Source organism: Sinocyclocheilus grahami, unplaced genomic scaffold (assembly GCF_001515645.1).
Source record: "Sinocyclocheilus grahami isolate Dianchi unplaced genomic scaffold, SAMN03320097.WGS_v1.1 scaffold277.1, whole genome shotgun sequence".
Classification (NCBI taxonomy): domain Eukaryota; kingdom Metazoa; phylum Chordata; class Actinopteri; order Cypriniformes; family Cyprinidae; genus Sinocyclocheilus; species Sinocyclocheilus grahami.
The window spans coordinates 1,679,452-1,703,957 of NW_015505456.1; the positions used below are offsets into that span (position 1 = coordinate 1,679,452).

Consider the following 24,506-nt stretch of genomic DNA (forward strand, 5'->3'; position numbering starts at 1 on the left):
CATACACCCTTTTGACTTTCATAATAAACATTTCCATAAATGTGATATTCGATTATGTCAACACCCTTGGAAGGACAACTTTTTGTCCACTTATTTGGACATAGTACTCATACATGCTGACATACTGCTTTTAGCATGCTATATGTTAGGAAAGCAGGCGTATTTGGATGTGGGGAATGAGTACAGTTCTAGTTTCAGGAATCTGTAAGCTCCTACCTGTTATGCGCCAGTGCAATCTCCTCATGCTCGCCGAATTCACTGCGGTACGCTCCGCTCACCATACGCGTGCTGGCTTTGTGCTCCCCGAAAACAGATTTCATGGCATCTGTGATCTCTCCCACCGAGCACCTACAGAATCCAACAGAATCCTTTAATCCAGGGGTGCCCAAACTCGGTCCTGGAGGGCGAGTGTCCTGCAGAGTTTAGCTCCAGCTTGCCTCAACACACCTGCTTGGAAGTTTCTAGTATGCCTAGTAAGACCTTGATTAGCTGCTTCAGGTGTGTTTGATTAGGGTTGGAGCTAAACTCTGCAGGATACTGGCCCTCCAGGACCGAGTGTGGGCACCCCTGCTTTAACCCACACATAATCACATTAAATCACGCAACACAATTCCTGTATTGTTGTTTGGATTGTTATATGATTGAATTTGTGTTTGCAGTGCAGTAAAGAGTCAGAAATCACATTCCATATGTTCAAAGCGTGTGATCCCCCAATCTGCCGCTGAGAAACACCAGCTTTGTATTAAGCTTTCAAAAAGACACGCAGCACTAACTCAAGCTCCTCCAGCCAGACTTCCAACAGCAGGAGTGTTTATAACATGGGAAAAATCAAAGTCAAAAAATGTCTTGACAGGATATATGTGCATCTTCTGGACTGGAAACCCATGGGTTTGCATGAGGAAAAAATACAGAAGCCCATTTCCACCACAGAATAAAAAATAAATAAAAAAAGTGAATTGCAAAATTCGGACTTTGTTTCTCACAATTCTAAGAAATAAACGCAGAATTGTGAGATGCAAACTCAGTACTCAGACTGTTTTTCTCACAATTCTAAGTTTACTGTTTTAATGTTTCAGCCATGGGAATAAAAAAATGTAAAAGGTAATTGCAACTTTTTATCTCACAATTCTGGCTTTTTTTACTCGCAATTCTGAGTTTGTGTCTCAAAGTCTGAATTGTGAGATAAAGTTGCAATTTATCTTTTTTTTCCATGACAGAAATGGTCTTCCATAAATATAACAGACAGTATAGCATGTGCAGATTTCATGAGCACTGATGGACAAGAGAAATCACACCTGGACTTTGCTCTTTTCTTTCTGTTGCTTCAAATATATAAATATATATATAAGTTGTCACCTGAGTTTCTTTTTGACAGATTAATATATATGCAAATAATTAGATCCAAAGCTAATAAATAATACATGCTCACAACTCTTATAAAAAATAAATTATCTAATGAATAATAAATTAATAATTTATTATTCATTATAATGATCTGTTATAACAAAGATGAAATTAATTTCTGTATCATCAAACTGAGGGAAAAAAAATACTAGATAATTTACATTTACTGAAGAAAGTGAGAGAGCTACTTGCTTGAGCATGTCACAATGTGCATGTGCATCTTTTCATGTCGGATCGAGGTTCCCAATTCACCTCCAGAGTATGGTCAGCTTTCTCCCAGCTTTCATTACCCGCAATCTAATGGCAAGACTGAGCGCTCAATCAGGAAATCACATGATTCCTCAGATCCTACTGCCAACAGAACCAAGCAGACTGGAGCCGATATCTCATGTGGGCAGAGTACGCTCAAAATTCACTTCAAAAACCCTCAACTGGACTAACACCTTTCCAATGCATAATGGTTTTTTCCAACCACCTTTATTCCCATGGTCAGGAGAACCCACCAAGGTACCTGCTATCAACGGCTGGCTCCATAGGAGCGAGAACATTTGGAACCAGGCTCACACCCACTTGCTACATGCCGTTAGGAGACAGAAGTTGCAAGCCAATCGTCACTGTCGCCTCAGTCCTGAATACATTCCAGGTCAATGGGTCTGGTTATCTACCCGAGATCTCCGCCTCAGACTTCCATGCAGGAAACCCAGTCCCAGGTATGTTGGTCCCTTCCAAATTGTTAAACAAATAACACCAGTTTCTTACACTTTGGCATTACCCGCTAATAATCGTATTTCTCCTACATTTCATGTTTCAACCCGCTGGTGGTCCGAGAGCGAAGGAGGAGGAGCTGATCAGGGACCAGGGTATACCAAGCGAGGAGGTATACCAGGGGAGGAGGTATACCAAGTTCGAGAACTACTCGATTCCAGACTCCAGGGAGGACTCCTCCAACGAGACTCCCACAGTGCCTCCTGTTCGCCACCAGAGGGAGCTCTCCCCTGAGTATTGAACTCCAATTCGGACTTCATTTCCCACACACGTACCTGGCTCTGTTTGCGCTAGCACCTGACCTGCATTAGTGGACTATTTATACAGCTCTCAGACTCTACCTCATTGCGAAGTCTTGTATTGCCCCTGTGTGCATTTCTGAGCATTTCTTCCCGTGTCTTGTCTACCTGTGGATTACCTTTGGATTGTTTATTCTCGCCGTGATCGCCTGCCGCCTGCCCTGGACTCTTTGCTATTGTGAACTGATTATTGATTTATTGCTGCCTGCCCTGACCTCATGCCCGTCCCTGGATTCCGAGTTATCTCATCTTTACTGATGTGTTTTCTGGTGATTGACCCTGCTTGTTCTACTATGTTTTCAATAAAGCTGCAAATAGATCCTCACTCTGTTGAAGCCTTGTTACAGTGCAAAAGTCACACACAAAAGTCAAAAGTTGTTGGTGATTTCCAGGATTTTGCTATGTGGTTGCTAGGGTGGATGCTAAGGAGTTTTCACTTAGAAAAGTAATTTCACTCTTCATTTCCTCAACAAGCCATGATGCAAGACATGTTACACACTAATACTTTACGCTAATAAGTTACACCCTAACATTATTTAAGGTTCAGGGTTCGAATAAAGCTTTTGTAAATGTGTTTGCTTTTTGGCTTCATCAGGACTTCATGAAGCCAGACCCACCGGGCTCTCGCAGCCTCCACGGCGAGCTCCAGCAGGTTTCCATCTCTGGTACGTGCACACTGTTCAATCGCAGCCAAGCACCTCTTCGCCGCCTCAGCATCCCTGCTCTCTCTGACCTGCAATGCAAACACAGCTTCATTACGATGTGCAAACACCGAACCTGGATGAGCCTAATAAACATATGAAAACCTGGAATCAGTTCAGTGTATAAACAACCAGGCGACGTCCATCTGAATTCATGTGGATAGAGATGTAAGAGAATACAAATACATTGTGGGGGAAAACCATCTCAGAAAACACAGCATATAGTGCAGATATTATTAACTATCAACTGGACTGCTTTACTTGCTATAAAAGGGGTGATCGAATTGTGAAAACCAAACACAGAGGAACTGTGATCCTTCTTTTCCTCTAGCTTGTGCTAATAAAGTGCCAAAAATGTAAGCTATTTAAAAAAAAAATAATAATCTGATCATCTACGTAATCTTTATTACGTAAAAAATGTAACCTTAAACAAAAATTGAAACAACAACCAAAATAAATTAATAAATAACAATAATTACTGAAAAAATAATAAAAGAGTTTAAGTACTAAAATTACTAAACTGAAATAAAACAAATGAAAATGAAACTATATAGAAATGTATTAAAAACAACTAATAATGACAAAAGCACATCATAAAATTACTAAAACTTAAACTAAAATTAAAATGAAAATTCAAAACACTAATAAATATTATAAGTGTGTATATATAATGCCAAAAACCCATTCTAATAAGACAGATTCCTTTGCAGAATATAAAAGGGGTCATAAGATATATTTAATATTCCCTAAGGGCTACTTATAATATAAGTAAAGTCATGCCAGTGGGTTTTGTCTCATTTAAAAGGAAAATAATTCATAAAAAAATGTATTTTCAGGCAGTAACATTTAGCTGACCTGTCTGCCCTCTCTGTCCGATCAGCTGGACAATGTAGAGTAATTGTTAAGTGACATTAGAATCAAAGCACAGGACATCAGTGTGCCGGGACTCAGGGCATGACGGATACATAAGGACATTTTATAGCCAACCATTTGCAAAAGAAAATCTGCTGCCAGAAACACAGATAATGATTATATTACAATCTGCTTTGGAAGTGCAATAGAGGGAGGGAAATAATGTTAAATGTAAAAAAAAAAATTAAAAAAAAAAGTTATTTAATTTATTAAATAATTTAAACTTCAATGATTCTCAAAACTTTTTTTCAAAATACAATAAAATAAAATTCTATTGAAATATGAAAAGGTAAGTAAACAAGTCTTTTGTTGTTAATTATATGCACTTCACTTCCAGTGCATTACTTAATTTAAACATATTTCCTATTCTTTTTAACAACATGAGAGAGTCTAAATTATTTTCCAAGGTACCCAACATCAGTCCACAGATGTAGTACATACACTTTATGAACTAAAGATGTTTTGGGTAACCAGAGCTGATCCTCCCTACACTCAAAGTATGCAAGCTGCGTAGGGCCCCCGAAACACCAGGGGGCCCCGTTGCTCTCAAAGATGATTTAATTTTAGTTTCGTTTTTGAATTTGGCCAGCGGTTATGAAAACATGAATGTTAATTTCTTTTATTGGGGTTCGCTGTCGCCCTTTCTATGTAAAAATCAGTCAAATCATGTAACGTCAATGTCATACAGTCTCTTGCTCGAGACAAAAAAAAAAGAGTGGAAAGCGTGCCGAGCCGCGGAAGAGACACTGTTTCTCAAGCGCTTTCTGTGAATGAAATGTGTTTATGCGGTTTAAGGTTAAAAAAAACATTATTTTCCACATACTGTACATTATTGTTTTTCCTCTATGCCCCGCCTTTCTGAAACGCGTCGATTTTTACAAAGCTCATCGGTCTGAAAAGCGAGGTGTGCTCTGATTGGCCAGCTATCCAGTGCGTTGTGATTGAGGCTATTAATATTTCTCAGCTGATCGGAGTTGCTGTGTTGCTTGTTGTGTGCAAAAAAGACAGGATTTTCACATACCTCACACAAAATGGACAACCAAAAATGTACTATGTATACACTACTGTTCAAAAGTAGGTATGAAGTCTCTAATCCTCACCAAAGCTGCTTTATTTATATATATATATATATATATATATATATATTTTTTTTTTTTATATCAAAACTACAGTAAATATTGTGAAAATTATTATAATTTAGAACAGCTGTTTTCTATTCGAATACGTTTTAAAAATGTAATTAATTCCTGTGATGCAAAGCTGAATTTTCTGCAGTGTCACATGATCCTTCAGACAGAAATCATTCTCATATGTGACCCTGCAGCACAAAACCAGTCTTAAGTCACTGGGGTATATTTTTAGCAATAGCCAAAAACACATTGTATGGGTCAAAATTATTGATTTTTCTTTTATGCCAAAAATCATTAGGATATTAAGTAAAGATCATAATAAAGATATTTTGTAAATTTCCTACTGTAAATATATTAAAACTTAATTTTTAATTAGTAATATGCATTTCTAAGAATTTCATTTGAACAAATTTAAAGGCGATTTTCTCAATATTTATTTTTTTGCACCCTCAGATTCCAGATTTTCAAATAGTTGTATCTCTGCCAAATATTGTCCCATCATAACAAACATACATCAATGGAAAGCTTATTTATTCAGCTTTCAGGTGATGTATAAATCTCAATTTCAAAAAAGTGACCCTTATGACTGGTTTTGAGATCCAGGGTCACATATGCTGATTTGCTGCTCAAGAAACATTTCTTATTATCAATGTTGAAAAGAGTTGCTTAATTGAGCAATTGTTCTAACTCTATTAGAACAATTGTGACACAATCACTTTTTAAAGCAAAACTAAAAGTCTTTCTCTTAATGAAGACTTATAGTGTATGAGCCAAAAGGGGCTTATTCAAAATGATTATTTGTTTGTCTGTCTTGCCATATTTTATGTACTTTGATTTTTTTTAAATGATATTGTTCAGCACAATGGTCAACCATTGTTGTTTTATCATACTTTCTAAATAAATTGAACTGAACTTAATATTTTTGAGGTAACCTTGATAAAAACAATTTTTTCAGGATTTTTTAATGAATAGAAAGTTTAGAAATCTAGAAATAGAAATATTTTGTAACCTCTTTAACCAAGAAAGATTTTTCTTTCACAATTGAAATGCATCCTTGATGAATAAAAGTATTAATTAAAAAAATAATAATACTGACCCCAAGATCAAAGAGATTGATTTTTAGAGTGAAAAGTAAATATCAACAACATATCACATTGTCATGGCTACAACTAGCAGAAAGATGAAAAATTATACTAGAATTATTTTTATATCTATAAATTGCTTCTGCTAAATGAAGAAAAAAAATACAAATGTAAATATAAACTAAAGAAATTAAAACTGAACATCCGTTCAGTATATATAAAAATAACTTTCATATCCAATCATTTCAGCTCCTGTCCTTTAAATCAGCAAATAGACACAGTGTTGATTGTTCTTGATTGTTCATGATTGTTCATCTGGAATCAATTTAGCAAGGTGACACAAACATTAAAATTCCTGTTTGCCCCTTTAGCCTTTAGAGAAATGGTAATTGCTATATAAAATAGTCATACCTTAAAGGGGTCATATGATGCGATTTCAAGTTTTCCTTTCTCTTTGGAGTGTTACAAGCTGATTGTGAATAGATAAGATCCCTGAAGTTGTAAAGACTAAAGTCTCAAAACCAAAGAGATATACTTTATCAAAGTTAAGACTCTGCCACGCCCCCCTGAAACGGCTCGTTCAAACACGACCCCACATATCTAGGTCACTATGTGGAAATATTAGCATAATGCCGCCCAAATGTTCACGCAAAGAAAGAAGGCGTGGTTTCAGTAACCGCAGCTTTCAAATCATTCCTACATCACTGAATATAATTCTATAAGGTATTTTATTTAATGTTCACAGATCTGTATTGCAATGATGAATACAATGATGACAGTTTTTCTGAACAAAAGCAAAAATGATGGCCATTTCTATGGGGCACTTAATGTACTCGATTGAATTAAAGCCCTTGATTGTGATTAGGTAACTTCACAGAGAGCTCTACTGAGAAGGGACTATATGTGACTATTTCAGATCGCATCAACACGGATGAAGGAGCTTGACATCAAAATCCGTGCAGTGAATCATCGCCGGACAGAACTAACCTTGTGCAGCTTTTCAATCTGCTTGTTACGCACGGCTGTGTTGTCGATGGAGAGCACGTCCACAGTTTCTTCCTTCTCCAGGCGGTACTTGTTGACCCCCACGATGACCTCGGAGCCTACAGTGAGATAGACAGACAGTGCGAAGGCATCAGCAGGAGAGCCTAAATTATGAAGGGCATCCCAGATTTGCAGATCTCTGTGTATGACCCTGTAGGTCCGGGTCGGAGGACAGAGCTTTAATGGGCTCCTTTCACCTCATTATGTGACGAGGATAATCAGCCATATAGAAACAGGAGCTCACAGGGAGTGTACCATATTATAACAGCATGTTCATCATTACACAGAAATCAGGGGGGCACGTCTATAGGGATATCATGGCAACAATCTGTACAAATATGTTGTGTATAATTAATTATGCAGGGAAATGTGAAAAGGAGGCTTAAGTTAAATAAATGTAAGTATAAATAGCATTTTTTTAGTCTATATAGTTTTTTTGTTTATCAATTTTTATTTAAGTTTTAGTTTTACCTATTTTAGTATGTCAAGTTCAATGAAATGTTGAACTAAATGAGAAATGTTGCCTTGGCAACTAGATGAAGTTATGATGTTATATATGTTATTTCAGTTTACATTTATTTTATTTCAATTACTTAATTTTATTTATGTATGTATGTATTATTTATAATTTTCGTTTTGTTAACTATAATAACCCTGCACCTAAAATATGACAAAAATCCATTTTGGCAGATATACACTAACTTTCTGGGTCATTCATTCACTCACTCACTCAACTTTAGTTCCAGACTCAAGGTCCATTAGCAAAACACTAAAACAAACAATACAAAAAAGTACAAAAGACAGTTATAATATTTTTTTCTCATAAGTTACTGACAGAGCTGGGTAGTAACTGATTACATGTAATCTGGATTACATAATCAGATTCCAAAAATTAAGTACTTGTAATTGGAGTAAATTACATTACAGCTATTTTTATTGATTACATGATTACATATTATTCACACAATAGCAATAAATTATTCATAATTTATTGATTCTCCCTAATTCCTTTTTTCATCTTTAAAATGTTCCTTTCTAAAATAGCCTATCGCTAATATACATTCAGAAAATCCAGTTTTGTGGAAGACACAGCATTTGACCACTGGATTTACAAAAATCATTTTAGTTTTAAGAAGCGTTTTCAACATTGCATCAGCTACTGAACAAATTAATTTTTATTTGAGTTATCACTCAGTTGGTTATTTAATTACTGTCTTTGGAAGGCTTTTGTCTTTCAAATACATTAAAGTGCACTAATTCACGTTATTTCTTATTTACTTGTAATGCAGACATTCCCAAACCTTTTGTCATTTGAACCTCTTTCACCTTATATATTTACTTGAAGCACCCCTGAGATTTTAAAATAAATGTTTTAATAATTAAGCATCACATTTGAATGTTCACGTTTCTCTGACATTGGTTATGTCAAATGTAAAATATTTAATCTTTTTTAGTAAGTGTTTTATTTTTAATTGTTATTTTTAAATGATTTATTTTAATTTTATATTTTTTATGAGTTAATTAATTGTTAGCTTTTCATTAAATTCATGAATCCCCTGCAGGTCCTTTACAAAACCCAGTTTGGGAAACCTTGATGTAATATAAAGTTTAATGCACTTCATGTTGATAATTACAATTAATGGAATACATTTTCTTACTCTTTGTATTTTTACATCATTATGGTACAAGACTATTCTATTTAAATCAATGTGATAAATGAGTTTGGTCAAAAGTAATCTAAAAGTAATCAAAAAGTAGTCTGATTACATTACCTAAAATGTGTAATGCAATGGATTACGTTACTAACTACAATTTTCATGTCATGTAATTTGGAGTCAGTAACGGATTACAATTAGTAAGTAATCTACCCAGCTCTGGTTACTGATATCGCACAACAGTAAGCCTATAGGATAAAATCTGGGATCAGTGAGCTTTTTGTTTTTTTTAAATAAATTATTTAGCAAGTATTTAAATTGATCAAAAGTGACAGTGAAGACATTTATAAAGTTACAAAAAAAATTATATTTCAATATTTTTTCTTGTGCACTTTCGATTCATCAAAGAATCCTGAAAAAAAAACATATCACCATTTCCACAAAAATAAGCAGCACGACTGTTCTCAACATTTCTTGAGCAGTAAATCAGCATATTAGAATGCTTTCTGAAGGATCATGTGACACTGAAGACTGGAGTAATGATGCTGAAAATTCAGCTTTGACAACACAGGAATAAATTATACTATGAAATGTATTTAAGCAGAAAACAGTTATTTTAAACTGTAATAATATTTCATAATATTGCTGTACTAATATACTTTTGATCAAATTCTGTAAAAGCAGTCTTAGTGAGCGTAATAGACATCTTTAAAAAACATTTTTCAAAATCTCACCAACCCCCAAATTTTGAATGGTAGTGTACAAATTCAAAATGCAGTCCTGGAAAACAGACTAAAAATTGATGACTCATCCTGCACTACACAGAATTCTGTCCAATCAAGCGCTCTCTAGAATGAGAATGCCTAATACCACCTGCACCTAGCAAATCCTGATAAAGTCTGTGACCTATCCTCTATTAAAAACTTATTTCTGAAAATAAAGAAATGAAAAATCCTGAAAATAAGTGAAGTGAATGACAGAAGATGATTGACAGGCTGGTCCGCTCATGCATATTAAACTTCTCTCTTAAAACGTACCCATGCCATGCACACAAGGACCGAGGACCCTCAAGATCAAAACCCTGAGCTTCTGAGGTCAGAACAAATGCGGGGAGCTTCAAACATCTGCTGTGAAGTCAATATGGGTGAGTTTCTGTTCGAAACAATGTTCATCGTATCTTCTGGGCAACTTCAGAGAGAATGTGACATTCACTGATTACCACAGCCTGAGAGGAACGTCTTGAAGGTCATACAGAAATGCTGGAAAACTAACTGTGAGTTCAGAGTTTCAGGACCACACTGAACATCTTGGATTTAAACCTGTAAATTAAGTTTAAGGATTCTAAAAATGTAAAACAAAGACACATCATGGCATAAGATGAATTAGAAATATTTCAGGTAGGTTAGCTGAAGGGCTGTTGTCATTGAAGCAAAGGGAAAATGTTATCGTTTTCCATTCAACGTTTAACTCAAATTGTTATGCTGATGATATAAAGTAATAAACTAGAAAACAAATGCAAAATAGAAGTCTCAGGCTTTGTTTGAACCACACTTCCTTTTAATTATTCATTCACTTCTTGAGTGCTGTGCGATACTAGGCTCTTATAAGATGGATGTGCGGTTCATTGCAAGTGTAGCTGATGCATCCATAACATTATTAATGTGGACTTTTAAAGGTGAACTATTTTTAATGTGGACTATTAAAGGTGGATTTTCTGTCCACCTAAGGTTCAGAAGGACGCATAAGAGTGGCTTCTGAAGTCTTAAGTGACGACAGTGTGGTGGTTCACCGTGAAGGAAAATCACTTGCGCAACGGCCATCTGTGGGGCATTTAAATTATGCATAATTCCTTAGAAAAAGAGCCACTTGCAAACCATTACCTGATGTGAAGCAACACTCGATTAGAGACATCAAACTTCAAGCCTCAGGACTGGAAATATAAGCATGCGTGTGAAAAATGAAAATCTTGTGTTTCAATTTTAGCATTCAAGCATTTGGCATGATGATTGTTGCATGAAGGTGCATGTTAAAGATTGCCCTCTAGTGGAACTGTATTTATCAATCAGTAAAAGCATTAAAGAGGGCTGCGTTTCAGTGAATGCATGCATCACTCAAGTTCTGCAAACATCATGTCAGTCTCTGTGATCTCGGAATTAAAAACCTTTAGTCTACACAGACAGCATGATCAATTAAAAACAATCAATGTTATTATCCCTGCAGCTGCGGGGTTGGCTGACATGCTGAACAATGCGTGATGATCAGAGCATTACACACATGCACATCTGTTTACAATATAGGGCTGTCAGTCGATTACATTTTTTTAATCTAATTAATTACATGATGTGGTGATTAATTAATATAATTAATCACAATTTAATTTTAGCTGTGAAAATACACCCAAAAGCCATTATTGTGTTAAATATTACAAAAAGTAGCTTTAGAAAGAAATATTTGATTTGATTCAACATAATTTATTACACATAAACTTTTATGCTACAACGGCCTAAACTATGGAAAAAAATGTATTGTTTTGAAATTACTTTCAATTAAAAAACTTTTTTTTATTACAATTTTTTTTTCAAACAAGCACGGAAAAGGTACAGGTGATGAGGGAGCTACAGTGAACTGCGGTCAGGTGAGATGTTGCCAGGCCATACAGTGGGTACGGAAAGTATTCAGACCCCCTTAAATTTTTCACTCTTTGTTATATTGCAGCCATTTGCTAAAATCATTTAAGTTAAACCTTTAGTCTACACAGACAGCATGATCAATTAAAAACAATCAATGTTATTATCCCTGCAGCTGCGGGGTTGGCTGACATGCTGAACAATGCGTGATGATCAGAGCATTACACACATGCACATCTGTTTACAATATAGGGCTGTCAGTCGATTACATTTTTTTTTATCTAATTAATTACATGATGTGGTGATTAATTAATATAATTAATCACAATTTAATTTTAGCTGTGAAAATACACCCAAAAGATAATCTAAAGCCATTATTGTGTTAAATATTACAAAAAGTAGCTTTAGAAAGAAATATCTGATTTGATTCAACATAATTTATTACACATAAACTTTTATGCTACAACGGCCTAAACTATGGAAAAAAATTTATTGTTTTGAAATTACTTTCAATTAAAAAACTTTTTTTTATTAAAATTTTTTTTTCAAACAAGCACGGAAAAGGTACAGGTGATGAGGGAGCTACAGTGAACTGCGGTCAGGTGAGATGTTGCCAGGCCATACAGTGGGTACGGAAAGTATTCAGACCCCCTTAAATTTTTCACTCTTTGTTATATTGTGTGAGCACACCATGTGATATTTCAGTTTTTCTTTTTTAATAAATCTGCAAAAATGTCAACAATGCTGTGTTTTTCTGTCAATATGGGGTGCTGTGTGTACATTAATGAGGAAAAAAAAATAACTTAAATGATTTTAGCAAATGGCTGCAATATAACAAAGAGTGAAAAATTTAAGGGGGTCTGAATACTTTCCGTACCCACTGTATGTCAGTAAAAACGAATTTTCCTGTCCTGCCAGCTGTTATACTTGTAGCACGTGCTCTTCAGTTGCACGCACAGATGCGAAGGCGCATGCTGTAGTATGTATTATGTAATATCATAATATCACATTAAAGCGCTAAAGAAACTGCGAGCATGAAATGTTGTAGTTATGTCGTCAGTTAAGTTATGAAGTTACCAAAAAGGCGATTAAAGCTGCCTTAAAACTGTGCATGCATGTAAGTATTTGTTATATAGGAGTCAGATTTAAGAGCATGTCTCTGAAATGCAGTGGTTTTCAAAACGGTCCTGGAGCAGCAGCACTGTCTCCCTCATCTAACACACCCGATTCAACTCGTCAGCTCATTAGTAGAGACTTTAAGACCTAAGTGGGTCAGAAAAGGTAAAGAGTCGTGAGAAAATACAACGCGCGTCAGATCCACGTCATGTTCAGCAGCGGCAGCTCTTAAAGCAGCCAAAATAACCTAATAACCCAGCTGCTGTGATGCCTGTTCATCAAAAAACAAAAGAAACAAGAGGAAATCAATACCTTTTGTAGCTTTAAGGATTCATCTATATTTAATTTAGAATTTAGTGTTTGATAACTTTATTCAATTTCTGTATATTTCCTACTTGCTGAAGGGTACAGGTAAATATGACATTATAATGGGTTTATGTGAAGATTGTTATTTGTTAGTTTAAAGTCTAATAACTGTTCAAATTGATAGCTCTCAATTATATTGTAATGTTGAATGGCTATAGTCAATAGTTAAATATTAGGGGGAAAAAATTCATAGAGACATCAGAAGTATTGGTATTGATGCTTGCCTTCAGTCGTAAAAAGATGCCATTAAACAAATATTTAAAAAATATACTGTCTTTATGTTGTTTCTACATTCATTTGAAGATTGAATGAGAAATTATTGCAATAGAAAAGTATATTTTTCAAAAATTAAATGTTAGGTGGGATTAATCGTGATTAACCATGATTAATCTCAGAAAAAATGCGATTAGTTAGTTAATTTTTTCAAAAGCGTTCAAAAGTTTGGGATCAGAACGATTTTTTATGTTTTTTACAGGAGTTTCTTATGCTCATCAAGGCTGCATTTATTTGATCAAAAATACAGGAAAAAATTTACAATGTAAAATAACGTTTTTAAAATTGTAATATACTTTAAAATCTAATTTATTCCTGTGATGCAAAGCTGTATTTTCAGCATCATTACGCCAGTCTTCAGTGTCACATGATCCTTCAGAAATCATTCTAATATGCTGATTTATTATCAGTGCTGGAAACTCTTGTGCTGCTTAATATTTTTTTGGAACCTGTGATACTTTTTTCACGATTCTTTGACGAATAAAAAGTTTAAAAGAAGAGCATTTATTTAAAATATAAATATTTTCTAACAATATATATACTGTTAAAAAGTTTGGGGTCCGTAAATTTATATTCTTTCTTTTTTGAAAGAAATTAAAAACTTTTATTCAGCAAGGATGTGTTAAATTTATAAAAAAGATTTATATCGTTAGAAAAGATTTATATTTTGAATAAATGCTGTTCTTTTTAACATTTCATTCATTAAAAGTATCCTGAAAAAAGTATCGCAGTTTCCAAAAAAATATTTGGCACATTGATAATTCTAATAAATCAGCATATTAGAATGATTTCTTAAGGATCATGTGACACTTTATACTGGAGTAATGGTTGATGGAAATTCAGCTTTGCATCACAGAAATAAATTATATTTTAAGGGATATTAAAATAGAAACCATTATTTTATATTGTAATAACATTTTGCAAGATTACTGTTTTTTTCTGTATTTTTGATCAAATAAATGCAGCCTTGATGAGCATAAGAGACTTCTTTAAAAACATTACAAGTCTTACTGATCCCAAACATTTGAACGGTAGTGTATATGTGTGTGTGTGTGTGTGTGTAATAAGTTCAGTTTCCATCACTTCTTTTCAATTTTAAATTTCTCTGTAATTTGGTATGTATTTCTATGTTGGTCCCTCACTTGACAGGTTGTGTCTTTTTGACAGGCTGCATTTACTCTAGAATGCACATGTCGTGAAAGTTTTAGGCCAAGGCTTTTCCCATTCAAGTAGATTGAAGCGTAAGCGCAACTTGTATGTCAATTGCCTATTCAAGCAAACGCAACCCTCTCATGTGAGTTTATATGTGTGTTTTTTTTAATGCATGTGACTAGTCAAGACAACTTCCATTAGTCATGGAGGTTTCTGAAGTAGCACTTTAGTTAAATGGGACATTAGTCACATGTCCTGGCCTGTAATCATGTATTCAGGCATGTGTATATGAGAGTTTTGCTATGGTACCGGAATCAATGCGCGCTTGTCTGCGAGCGGCACATTCCTCGATGCGCAGTTTGGGAATTCCCTCGGCCACAGCGCGAGCCATACCTCCCACTTCCTCAATCTCAGTGATGAACTAAACAAGTCACAAAGAGAACAGAACTCAGGTAAACACACACAAATATCACAGATATTTCTAGCCACTAAGAAACAAACCAGAGTGCGTCGGACTAGGACTATCAAGGCTTAGTTTATGCAACTACTTATTTTTATAAATCCAAGAATTCTTTTTATTTTATGACACACAACTGATATGGCCGTCATTCAATTAAGAATAAGAATAATATTAAATAGCATTAATTTATAAATTAGCATTAACTAATAAATTATTTGAATTTATGCAATAATAATAACATTTATACAATAAAAATTTTTATAAAATGTATTAAGTCAAGTTACATTTATTTATATAGCGCTTAGAATACAATGCAGATTGTTTTAAAGCATAATAAAAGTAATAAACAGGAAAATAACAAATGTTAATGTTGCAAAATTCACTAATCACGAAACAAATTCAATTTCAGATGTAAAGCAGTTCTGCAGATTAAATTAAAACTGTATTAATAAAACAATAGATGAATTATTAATATGTACTTCTATCATCATTATAATTAAAAGTATCAATTATTTTATTATTTAATGTGTATTATGTAATATTTAACATGCATGTATAATAATTATAAAATTAATAATAATAATAATTTTACTCTATATTGGCCATATCAGCCATCCACCAAATGTATTATTTATTTTAATTATTATTTCATATTATTAATTATAGCAACTATATAGTAATAATATTCTTATAACAGTATAGATTGGCTATATCAGATATCAGCCATAACATAAAAATTAGTATCAGCCAACATTTCCACAGTCTGTGTGTGTTGTCATTAATCATTTCATTATGTGCTTTTAAGACATTTCAAGTGTTTAATTATAGCGTTATGTAGAAATGTGAGGGGGACAAATTCATTAACAGATTTTAATTCAATTTCATTTTGCACACAAAACTAGAAACCCCCAGATATATATCTGTAAGTTAGAGAAGGTTTATAACGAGTGCTTCTCTATAGCACGAACCTTGAGCGCTGAGTTGTACACGTCTTCGGTGAGGGCCTCCATCATGTAGGACCCACCCCAGGGGTCAGCCACCTTCGGGATGCCCGACTCCTCCTGGATAATGATCTGTGTATTGCGGGCGATACGGGCGCTCTTGACGGTGGGCAGACCCAGAGCTTCGTCAAAAGAGTTTGTGTGCAGAGACTGTGTGCCGCCAAATACTGCAGCCATGGCCTCGATTACAGTACGGATCACATTGTTGTAAGGGTCCTGCAGGGCAGATGAGGTACATTTAATCAGAACATAATTTGTTTAAAATACAGAAGCATTTTAGAGAAATTATATTTCACTGTGGATGTGGTTACCCAGCATGATATCACAGAAATGTAAAGGGTTAGTTCACCCAAAAATGTGTTGTGTTCACCCTTGTGTTGTTCCAAACCCGTAAGACCTTCGTTCATCTTCGGAACACAATTTAAGATATTTTTGATGAAATCTGAGGGCTCTCTGACCCTCCCATAGACAGCAAGGTAACTACCACATACAAGGTCCAGAAAAGTACCAAGATGATTGACAAAGTAGTCCGTGTGACATCAGTGGTTCAACTGTAAAGTTACGAAGCTATGAGAATTATTTTTTCCTCAAAGAAAACAAAAATAACGAATTTATTCCACATTTTCGTCTCTACTGCGCCACTTGTGGACGCGCGTTCACGACAGTATCATGACGCGAGTGTGTGCTGGCGCTGACCCAGATCTGGTGGTGAAATAATCCTTTGGCATGGTTAAAAATAATGAATGTTTCCTGTCGCCGATTACGATTACATTTCCCTCCAGTGGGCGTAGTTCTCAGAGTAATGTGACACGTTTGCGCTTTACTTTTGTGTCTTTAAAAGCTAGTTTTTTTGGTCGACAGCTTATCAAAACGTTGTTCTGGGTTTTTTAGCTTGTTTACTGTACACCTTGTCACATAGCAGCTTTTAGATATTGTTCTGTTTTTTGTTATAAGTCAGAAATGACAAGGAGGCAGCTTCCCGCAATACAAAGTCAATGGGAAACTTTGTATATATATTCTGAAGGTATACTGAGGGTTTGGTGAGAAACAAACCGAAATGGCAAGTTAATATATTTTATGAAAATCTTGCGTTGCAGTCCTATGTGCGAGTGCGCAGCAGCTCACGCCACGCACAAGTGCATATCCTTTTGAGATATCAATTTTAATAAAACACAAGACTACATTATAAAACTCTGGTAACAGTAGGCTATTTAATATCTGTTGTTCTCTATTATTCTGCAGCGTGATACTGCAGAAGAACTGATGACGGCACGGTTTGATCTTCGGCTGACCAATCAGCAGAAAGGGGCGTTTAATTCCCGCCCATGTGTAGAAATCGAATATTCAAGCTGTTTATTCATTTTTCTACCACTGAACGAAAAATGAAAATTTAAGCTGAATTCTCATTTTTCGTTTTTTTTTTGGGAAAAAACGAAAAAGGAGCCGTTTTCTCATGTTTTTACTTTCAATATTAAATAAAAAAACGAATGAATGATACACGGATTTGCATGCAACAGTTTTACACTTTATTGCACCACAGCTGGTTTAATTTGACAAAAAGCAGGTATGAACAGTTAAGAGTTCAGCAGGCAGTTCTGGAGCTGTGAATGAATGTTACCTGCTCAGTGAGGGACCATCCTGATGTCTGACAGTGAGTTCTCAGCAGGAGAGATTTGGAGTTCTTGGGTTGGAACTTCTCTTTGATAAGTGTCGCCCACAATCGCCGTGCTGCCCTCAGCTTCGCTATTTCCATATAAAAGTTCATGCCTATCCCCCAGAAGAATGACAACCTAAAAAGAGATCATGCATAATAATCACTCTTCATGTCTTCATACTGTATATGAAACTTATAGAAAACCAAATATATCAACTGTTATTCTAAATTATTATTCGAATTATCATTATTATATTTAAAATGTATTATTAATATTAAAGTAATTTAAATAATTAGAAACAATGTATTCATTCTCTAAAGAGTTTGGACTCCACCAATCCACAGTCAGACAGATTGTGTACAAAAGGAGGAAATTCAAGACCACTGGTTCCCTCCCCAGGAGTGGTCGACCGACAAAGATCCCTCCGAAAGCAAGACGTGTAATAGTCTGCAATACTATTATATTAATAGGCTGCAAAGGACCCCAGGGTAACTTCTAAGCAACTAAAGGCCTCTCTCACATTGGCTAATGTTAATTTTTATGAGCCCATCATCAGGAGAACACTGAACAACCATAGTGTGCATGGCACAAAAAAAAGAACATTGCTGCCCATCTGCAGTTTGCTAAAGATCATGGGGACAAACCAGAGGGCTACTGAAGAAATGTTTTGTGGACGGATCCCCAGGAGTGGTCGACCGGCAAAGATCCCTCCGAAAGCAAGACGTGTAATAGTCTGCAATACTATTATATTAATAGGCTGCAAAGGACCCCAGGGTAACTTCAAAGCAACTAAAGGCCTCTCTCACATTGGCTAATGTTAATTTTTATGAGCCCATCATCAGGAGAACACTGAACAACCATAGTGTGCATGGCACAAAAAAAAGAACATTGCTGCCCATCTGCAGTTTGCTAAAGATCATGGGGACAAACCAGAGGGCTACTGAAGAAATGTTTTGTGGACGGATGAGACCACAACAGAACTTTTTGGTTTAAATGAGAAACATTATGTTTGGAGAAAAGAACACACTTCATTCCAGCATAAGAACCTTATCCCATCTGTGAAACATGGTGGTGGTAGTATCATGGTTTGGGTCTGTTTTGCTGCATCTGGGCCAGGACGGCTTGCCATCATTGATGGAACAATGAATTCTGAATTATACCAGCAAATTCTGAAGGAAAATGTCAGGGCATCTGTCCGAGAACTGAATCTCAAGAGAAAGTTGGTCATGCAGCAAGACAACGATCCCAAGCACACGAGTCGTTCTACCAAAGACTGGTTAAAGAAGAACATTTTAATGTTTTGGAATGGCCAAGTCAAAGTCTGGACCTTAATCCAATTGAAATGTTGTGGAAGGACCTGAAACAAGTTCATAGGAGGAAACCAACCAACATCACAGAGTTGAAGTGGTTCTGTACTGAGGAATGGGCTCAAATTCCTACAAGCCGTTGTGCAGTTACAAGAAACGTTTAGCTGCAGTTATTGCTGCAAAAGGGGGTCACACCAGATACCGAAAGCAAAGATTCACATACTTTTGCCACTCACAAACATTTAACACTGGATCATTTTTCTCAATAAATAAATGGCAAAGTATATATTTTTGTCTCCTTTGTTTGATTGGGTTCTCTTTGTCTACTTTTAGGGCTAGTGTGAAAATCTGATGATGTTTTGGGTCATATTTATGCAGAAATATAGAAAATTCTAAAGGTTTCACAAACTTTCAAGCAGCACTGTATGTAGTAGTAGTAATATAAATAAATAATAGTATTAATAATAACAATAATATTTATTACATTCAGTACATTTTAATACGCATTTCTATATTATTAGCAGTAGTAGTAGTGGGGTCCAATAATATTATTTCATTCTACATATTATTATCATATCTATAAATATGTAGAATGTAAGATTATTATACATTAATTAATATAATAATTATCATCTATTAATAAATTTAAGCATTAAATAAGAATTAAAGAGATAATGTACTCTTATTTAGTATTAGTAGTAGCAATAAGATTAATCATAATAACAACAGTTATACAATCAAAACAATTTAATATCATTTTTATTTAAAAAAATGAATGCATTTAGTGAAAAAATAAAATAGATGAATTATTAAAATGCTTTTCTATTATTAGCATTAGTAGTAGTATTCATTATTTTATCTCAATTATGATTATAATGATTGCTTAATGTGTATTGTGTAATAATATATAATTTAACATGTATTCATTCTTATTATTGTTTGTTATTATTAATAATATTAATAATTTAAATATTATTTAATTATTTAATATATTACATTGTTAATTTCATTAGCAAAAATGTAGTCATTCAAAAATGTATTAATGAAATTATACAAATATATTAATATTAATAATAATAATTATTAATTATTTAATAATCATAATTATTGCCACAAACCATTACCATGCATTATTATTATTATTATTAAGAAGAATATGGAATTGACAAAGTAAAGAGATAAAAAGAAATGTCACTGAATTTTCAAGCTAACCTGGGAGCGAACTCATCGATGGTGAGTCCAGCCTTCAGTCCGGTCCTGCAGTACTCCAGTCCGTTGGCAATAGTGTAAGCCAACTCCAGTATGGCATCAGCGCCAGCTTCCTGTATGTGGTATCCACTGATGGAAATAGAATTAAACTTGGGCATATTCTGTAAGAAAAAAAAAAACAATGTGTAGAGGACAGATACCGTCTGAATACTGAATCAACAAAGATGGTCAAAACTTCAAGGCTGTGAAAAGCACATATGCAAGGATGAAGAATACTCTATTAATATAAGTCACAGGAAGTCTTCTTAAAAGGTATGTTTATAAAAAAGTTTTTTTGAGAGCCCTCAAAGGTTTTAAAGTTCATAGAAAAAAAGAAGCAATTAAAAATAAAAAGTAGTTTGAAGAATTTTTAATAGCACTGTAATAGTACTACAAAAACAACGGACAGTGGACTGAATTACATATAAAGTCGTGTCACTCAAGCCGTACCTTTGAGGTGTATGCGAAGATATCGGCGATGGCGTGCATTGATGGCTCTGGAGGGAAAATGTAGGTGTTTCGCACCATGAACTCTTTGAGGATGTCGTTCTGGATGGTGCCGGTCAGCTTCTCCTTGGCCACACCTTGCTCTTCTCCGGTCACGATGAACATGGCTAGAACGGGAATGACAGCTCCATTCATTGTCATGGATACTGACATCTTCTCCAGCGGGATGCTGTCGAACAGCAGTTTGGTATCCTCTACGGTGTCGATAGCTACACCTGCCATTCCCACATCCCCATGAACTCTGGGATTATCCGAGTCATAACCTCTGTGCGTCGCAAGGTCAAAGGCCACAGAAAGGCCCTGCTGGCCCGCTGCGAGAGGGGAAAAAAATGTTTTTATATGACTTATACCAAAGATTCCCAAACATTTTTGTCAGCCCTTTGACCTAAATATTTATTAGAAGTCCCTCTGAGATTTTAAGTTAATACTGCAATAATTCAACAACACATTCATGGTTCCTCAAGGTCACGTGGCATGCAAATAAACAATATTTAAATAACAAAACAAAGCTTAATTTTAATATTATAACACTTTTTAAAATCTTTATCTTCTTAAAAGTATTTATTTTGCATTATATAAAATAATGTTAATAAGTGTTTTATTTTATATTATCTATCAATATAAATTAGTGGAAGACTGAAAACATTTAGTCTTAATCTTAAAAGTATTTATTTTAAATTATAAAAATATATTTATATAAATAATTGTAATAAATGTTCATACAATATAAAAGAATATATCTTTTTTAGATATATTTGTAGATATTTTAAATATATATTCAGATGTTGTAATTTTATATATATATATGTGTGTGTGTGTGTGTGTGTGTGTGTGTGTGTGTGTGTGTGTGTTTCCCACAGACGTTCACTTGCAGTTGACTTACACTTACTGGAATTTATAACTTCAATACAATAAAAATATTGATATTCGATATCATTTTTGATACCACAGGGAAAAGCTGCGACAACTTTAAGGGCATACAATTTTAGATTTTTAGTGAAAGATAAAACAAGGTTAGAACATGACAATGAGGTATATTTTTACATTAATGAAAACAACTTGAGGTGGTAAAACACTGGAGAAAAACTTACGGATTTGCATATATTTACTTCTTGAGAGAGTATTATTTTTATTTTTGCTATTTTTACCCAAAATAGGGTGGTCTGAGCATTAGAGAGTACACATATAATGTATGTTTCATTCATACTCAAAAGCCGGGAGGGCGCCCTCATGCGGAAACTTCAAATATGCCTCACAGACTTAATAGAACCTTCCAGGAAATCCCTATTATGGACAAAGGCATCCAACTATTGCAGTAGCTCAATAAAAAGAAGATGGAAACGCTGTACCTGACCGAACATGCACACACGACCGCGGAAATATAAGAATAAACTCTATTTATAATATAACGGTAATTGACATTGCCTTTATTACAGTATAGACTACTATAAAATAATGATTCTAATGATAAGCAACATCAGATCTCAAGAGGATGTCATTTCAAACACTCGACTTATGAGGTAAGTTTGAAGTAAAAATATTTTATTAAATGTGTATTTTGTTGGACAACGTGTTTATAAATGTTCTCATTATGCTGTGTGCGTGAACTCGCTGTCAGAGAGAAGAGAAAGAAAGCTGCTTGTATCGGTGTATAGATACTGCAAAAAAATATATTCGTGGCGGTCAATGTATCAATGAATAAATCAATGCATGGAAAACACTGTACATATACATACATATATCTTTTTTTTTACTATTATTTTATTTTAAAATTATTTATTTTATTCTACATTTTTTATGATTGTATTACTGTATAATTCAATATAGAATTTAACTTGATTTTCACATGAATGAACTGATCTAGTTTTAATGCTGTGACGTCATACCTTTAATATTATCCCTGTAAAACTTGTTGCTTTCTTCTACAGTGCTGAATCCAGCATACTGCCTGATGGTCCAGGGTCTGTAGGTGTACATGGTGGGGTACGGCCCTCGGGTGAATGGGAAGACTCCCGGCAGCTCATCTTGGACCATGGAGGTGTCCTTCTGAGTGTACACAGGTTTAATAGAGATGCCCTCCGGAGTCTTCCAGATCAGATCCTCTGGGTTTTTCCCTTTCAGCTGCTTCTTGGCCAGGGCGGCCCAGCCCTCGTGGATCTTCACTTCATCTTTGTGTGGGGTGGCCGTATGGAACGGTCTGGGATGACGCTGGGGGTCAAGGGTCGAGGATACAGATGCCCCCAGGAGTCGTCTGGCTGTCAAAGACGCACATGTTTTCCGTGCAGTCAACATGTTGTATGCATTGGGTAAAGGAGTGTGGGTTTAGTTACTCATGGATATCTAATAAAAAAAGAAATTCAAAAAACAGGTTTTTACTAAGTAAAATGTTTCAAAATTGATAAATAATAAGAAATGGGAAATTAAATAAAAAATGTTTCTTAAGCAGCAAATCAGCATATTAAAATGATTTCTGAAGGATCATGTAACATTGAAGACTGAAGTATATCTATATGTTTGTATGTATGTATGTATGTATGTATATACTGTGTACACACACACACACATATACACACATATACACACACATACATATATACATACAAACATACACACACACACATTCACACACACATACATATACACACACACACACATACATACATACAGTGGGTACGGAAAGTATTCAGACCCCATACCCACTGTATATACATACAAACATACATACATATACATACACACACACATATACACACACACACACACACACACACACACAGATCAGAATCAGATATATCAGAATCAGCTTCCACAACACAAACAGAATGACACTGACATGACAAGACAGATAATAAAAATATGCTAAGATTCAGTATTCAAGATCATATATATATATATATATATATATATATATATATGATCTTGAATACTTAAAAGTCACACAATGTTTGTTATGACTAGATATGACTAAACACATAAAGACTCCAGATGTGACTTGATAAGATAGCAAACATGTCATCATTTTTATATTACATTTATATTATCATTAATCAAAGCATGTTACTAAATGTCATTTAAAACCGTATCCATCTCTGATGATGAACCGCTTTCACTTTTTATCCATTAAAGTTTGCAAACTTACAGGCCTATTTAGATTATGCCGTTTAGAGCCTTTGAAAACTAACAATAATTGATCATCTAATGTACGTCACTTACATAAAAGCGGCGACATCATAATGTTTCGAAACAAAATGTTTAAACACAAAACAATATCAGTTTCTGACCTTGCGTTCTTTCTATTTACCAGACACAGCGACGCACGCCGCTGACAGGCGTGTTGCGCTCCAGCCAATCACAGTTCACAACAAACCACAAACAGCCAATCAGATTCAAACGACCTGCAGCTCTGACCCGGATGTGCAGTGCATATCAGCACTTACTTTTAGGGTGTAGAGGCTTTGAAACAAAGGTTCCGTTTAATGTTTTAAAAAAGTTCGGATGTTATTTGGGGCTAAGAGCCGCCATAAAATGACAGTTATAGTCATGTGATATAGTATAGTTAGTATGATATAGTATAGTTAGAGTGAGATACGACACCGATTATTATTTTGAGGGTCTCAAAATCGCTATGTCACATTAATTGCAGCAGGTGGCGACATATCCCACTGTTTTTGTTTGTGAGGCAACGCTTCATCTATCTATCTATCTATCTATCTATCTATCTATCTATCTATCTATCTATCTATCTTTATGAATAATGTTTAAAACCTGCAGTGTCTCTGCTTAAATAATGTTTTATACAAAT

At 34.7% G+C, this 24,506-nt stretch overlaps 1 protein-coding gene across 1 annotated transcript in view; it reads right to left on the reverse strand.

The window, feature by feature from the left end:
- Positions 1–24,059, reverse strand: part of LOC107600108 (methylmalonyl-CoA mutase, mitochondrial-like) — a 26,144-nt gene extending 2,085 nt beyond the window's left edge. The window contains exons 1-10 of the mRNA XM_016291898.1: positions 23,986–24,059; positions 22,591–23,044; positions 20,648–21,015; positions 20,162–20,319; positions 17,606–17,777; positions 15,955–16,203; positions 14,836–14,947; positions 7,281–7,396; positions 3,086–3,201; positions 217–348 (exon numbers count right to left, since the gene is read on the reverse strand). Of these exons, the coding sequence (XP_016147384.1) occupies positions 217–348; positions 3,086–3,201; positions 7,281–7,396; positions 14,836–14,947; positions 15,955–16,203; positions 17,606–17,777; positions 20,162–20,319; positions 20,648–21,015; positions 22,591–22,996 (1,829 nt within the window). The 5' untranslated portion in view covers positions 22,997–23,044; positions 23,986–24,059. The remainder of the gene's footprint in view (positions 1–216; positions 349–3,085; positions 3,202–7,280; positions 7,397–14,835; positions 14,948–15,954; positions 16,204–17,605; positions 17,778–20,161; positions 20,320–20,647; positions 21,016–22,590; positions 23,045–23,985) is intronic.
- Between the last annotated feature and the right edge of the window lie 447 nt (positions 24,060–24,506).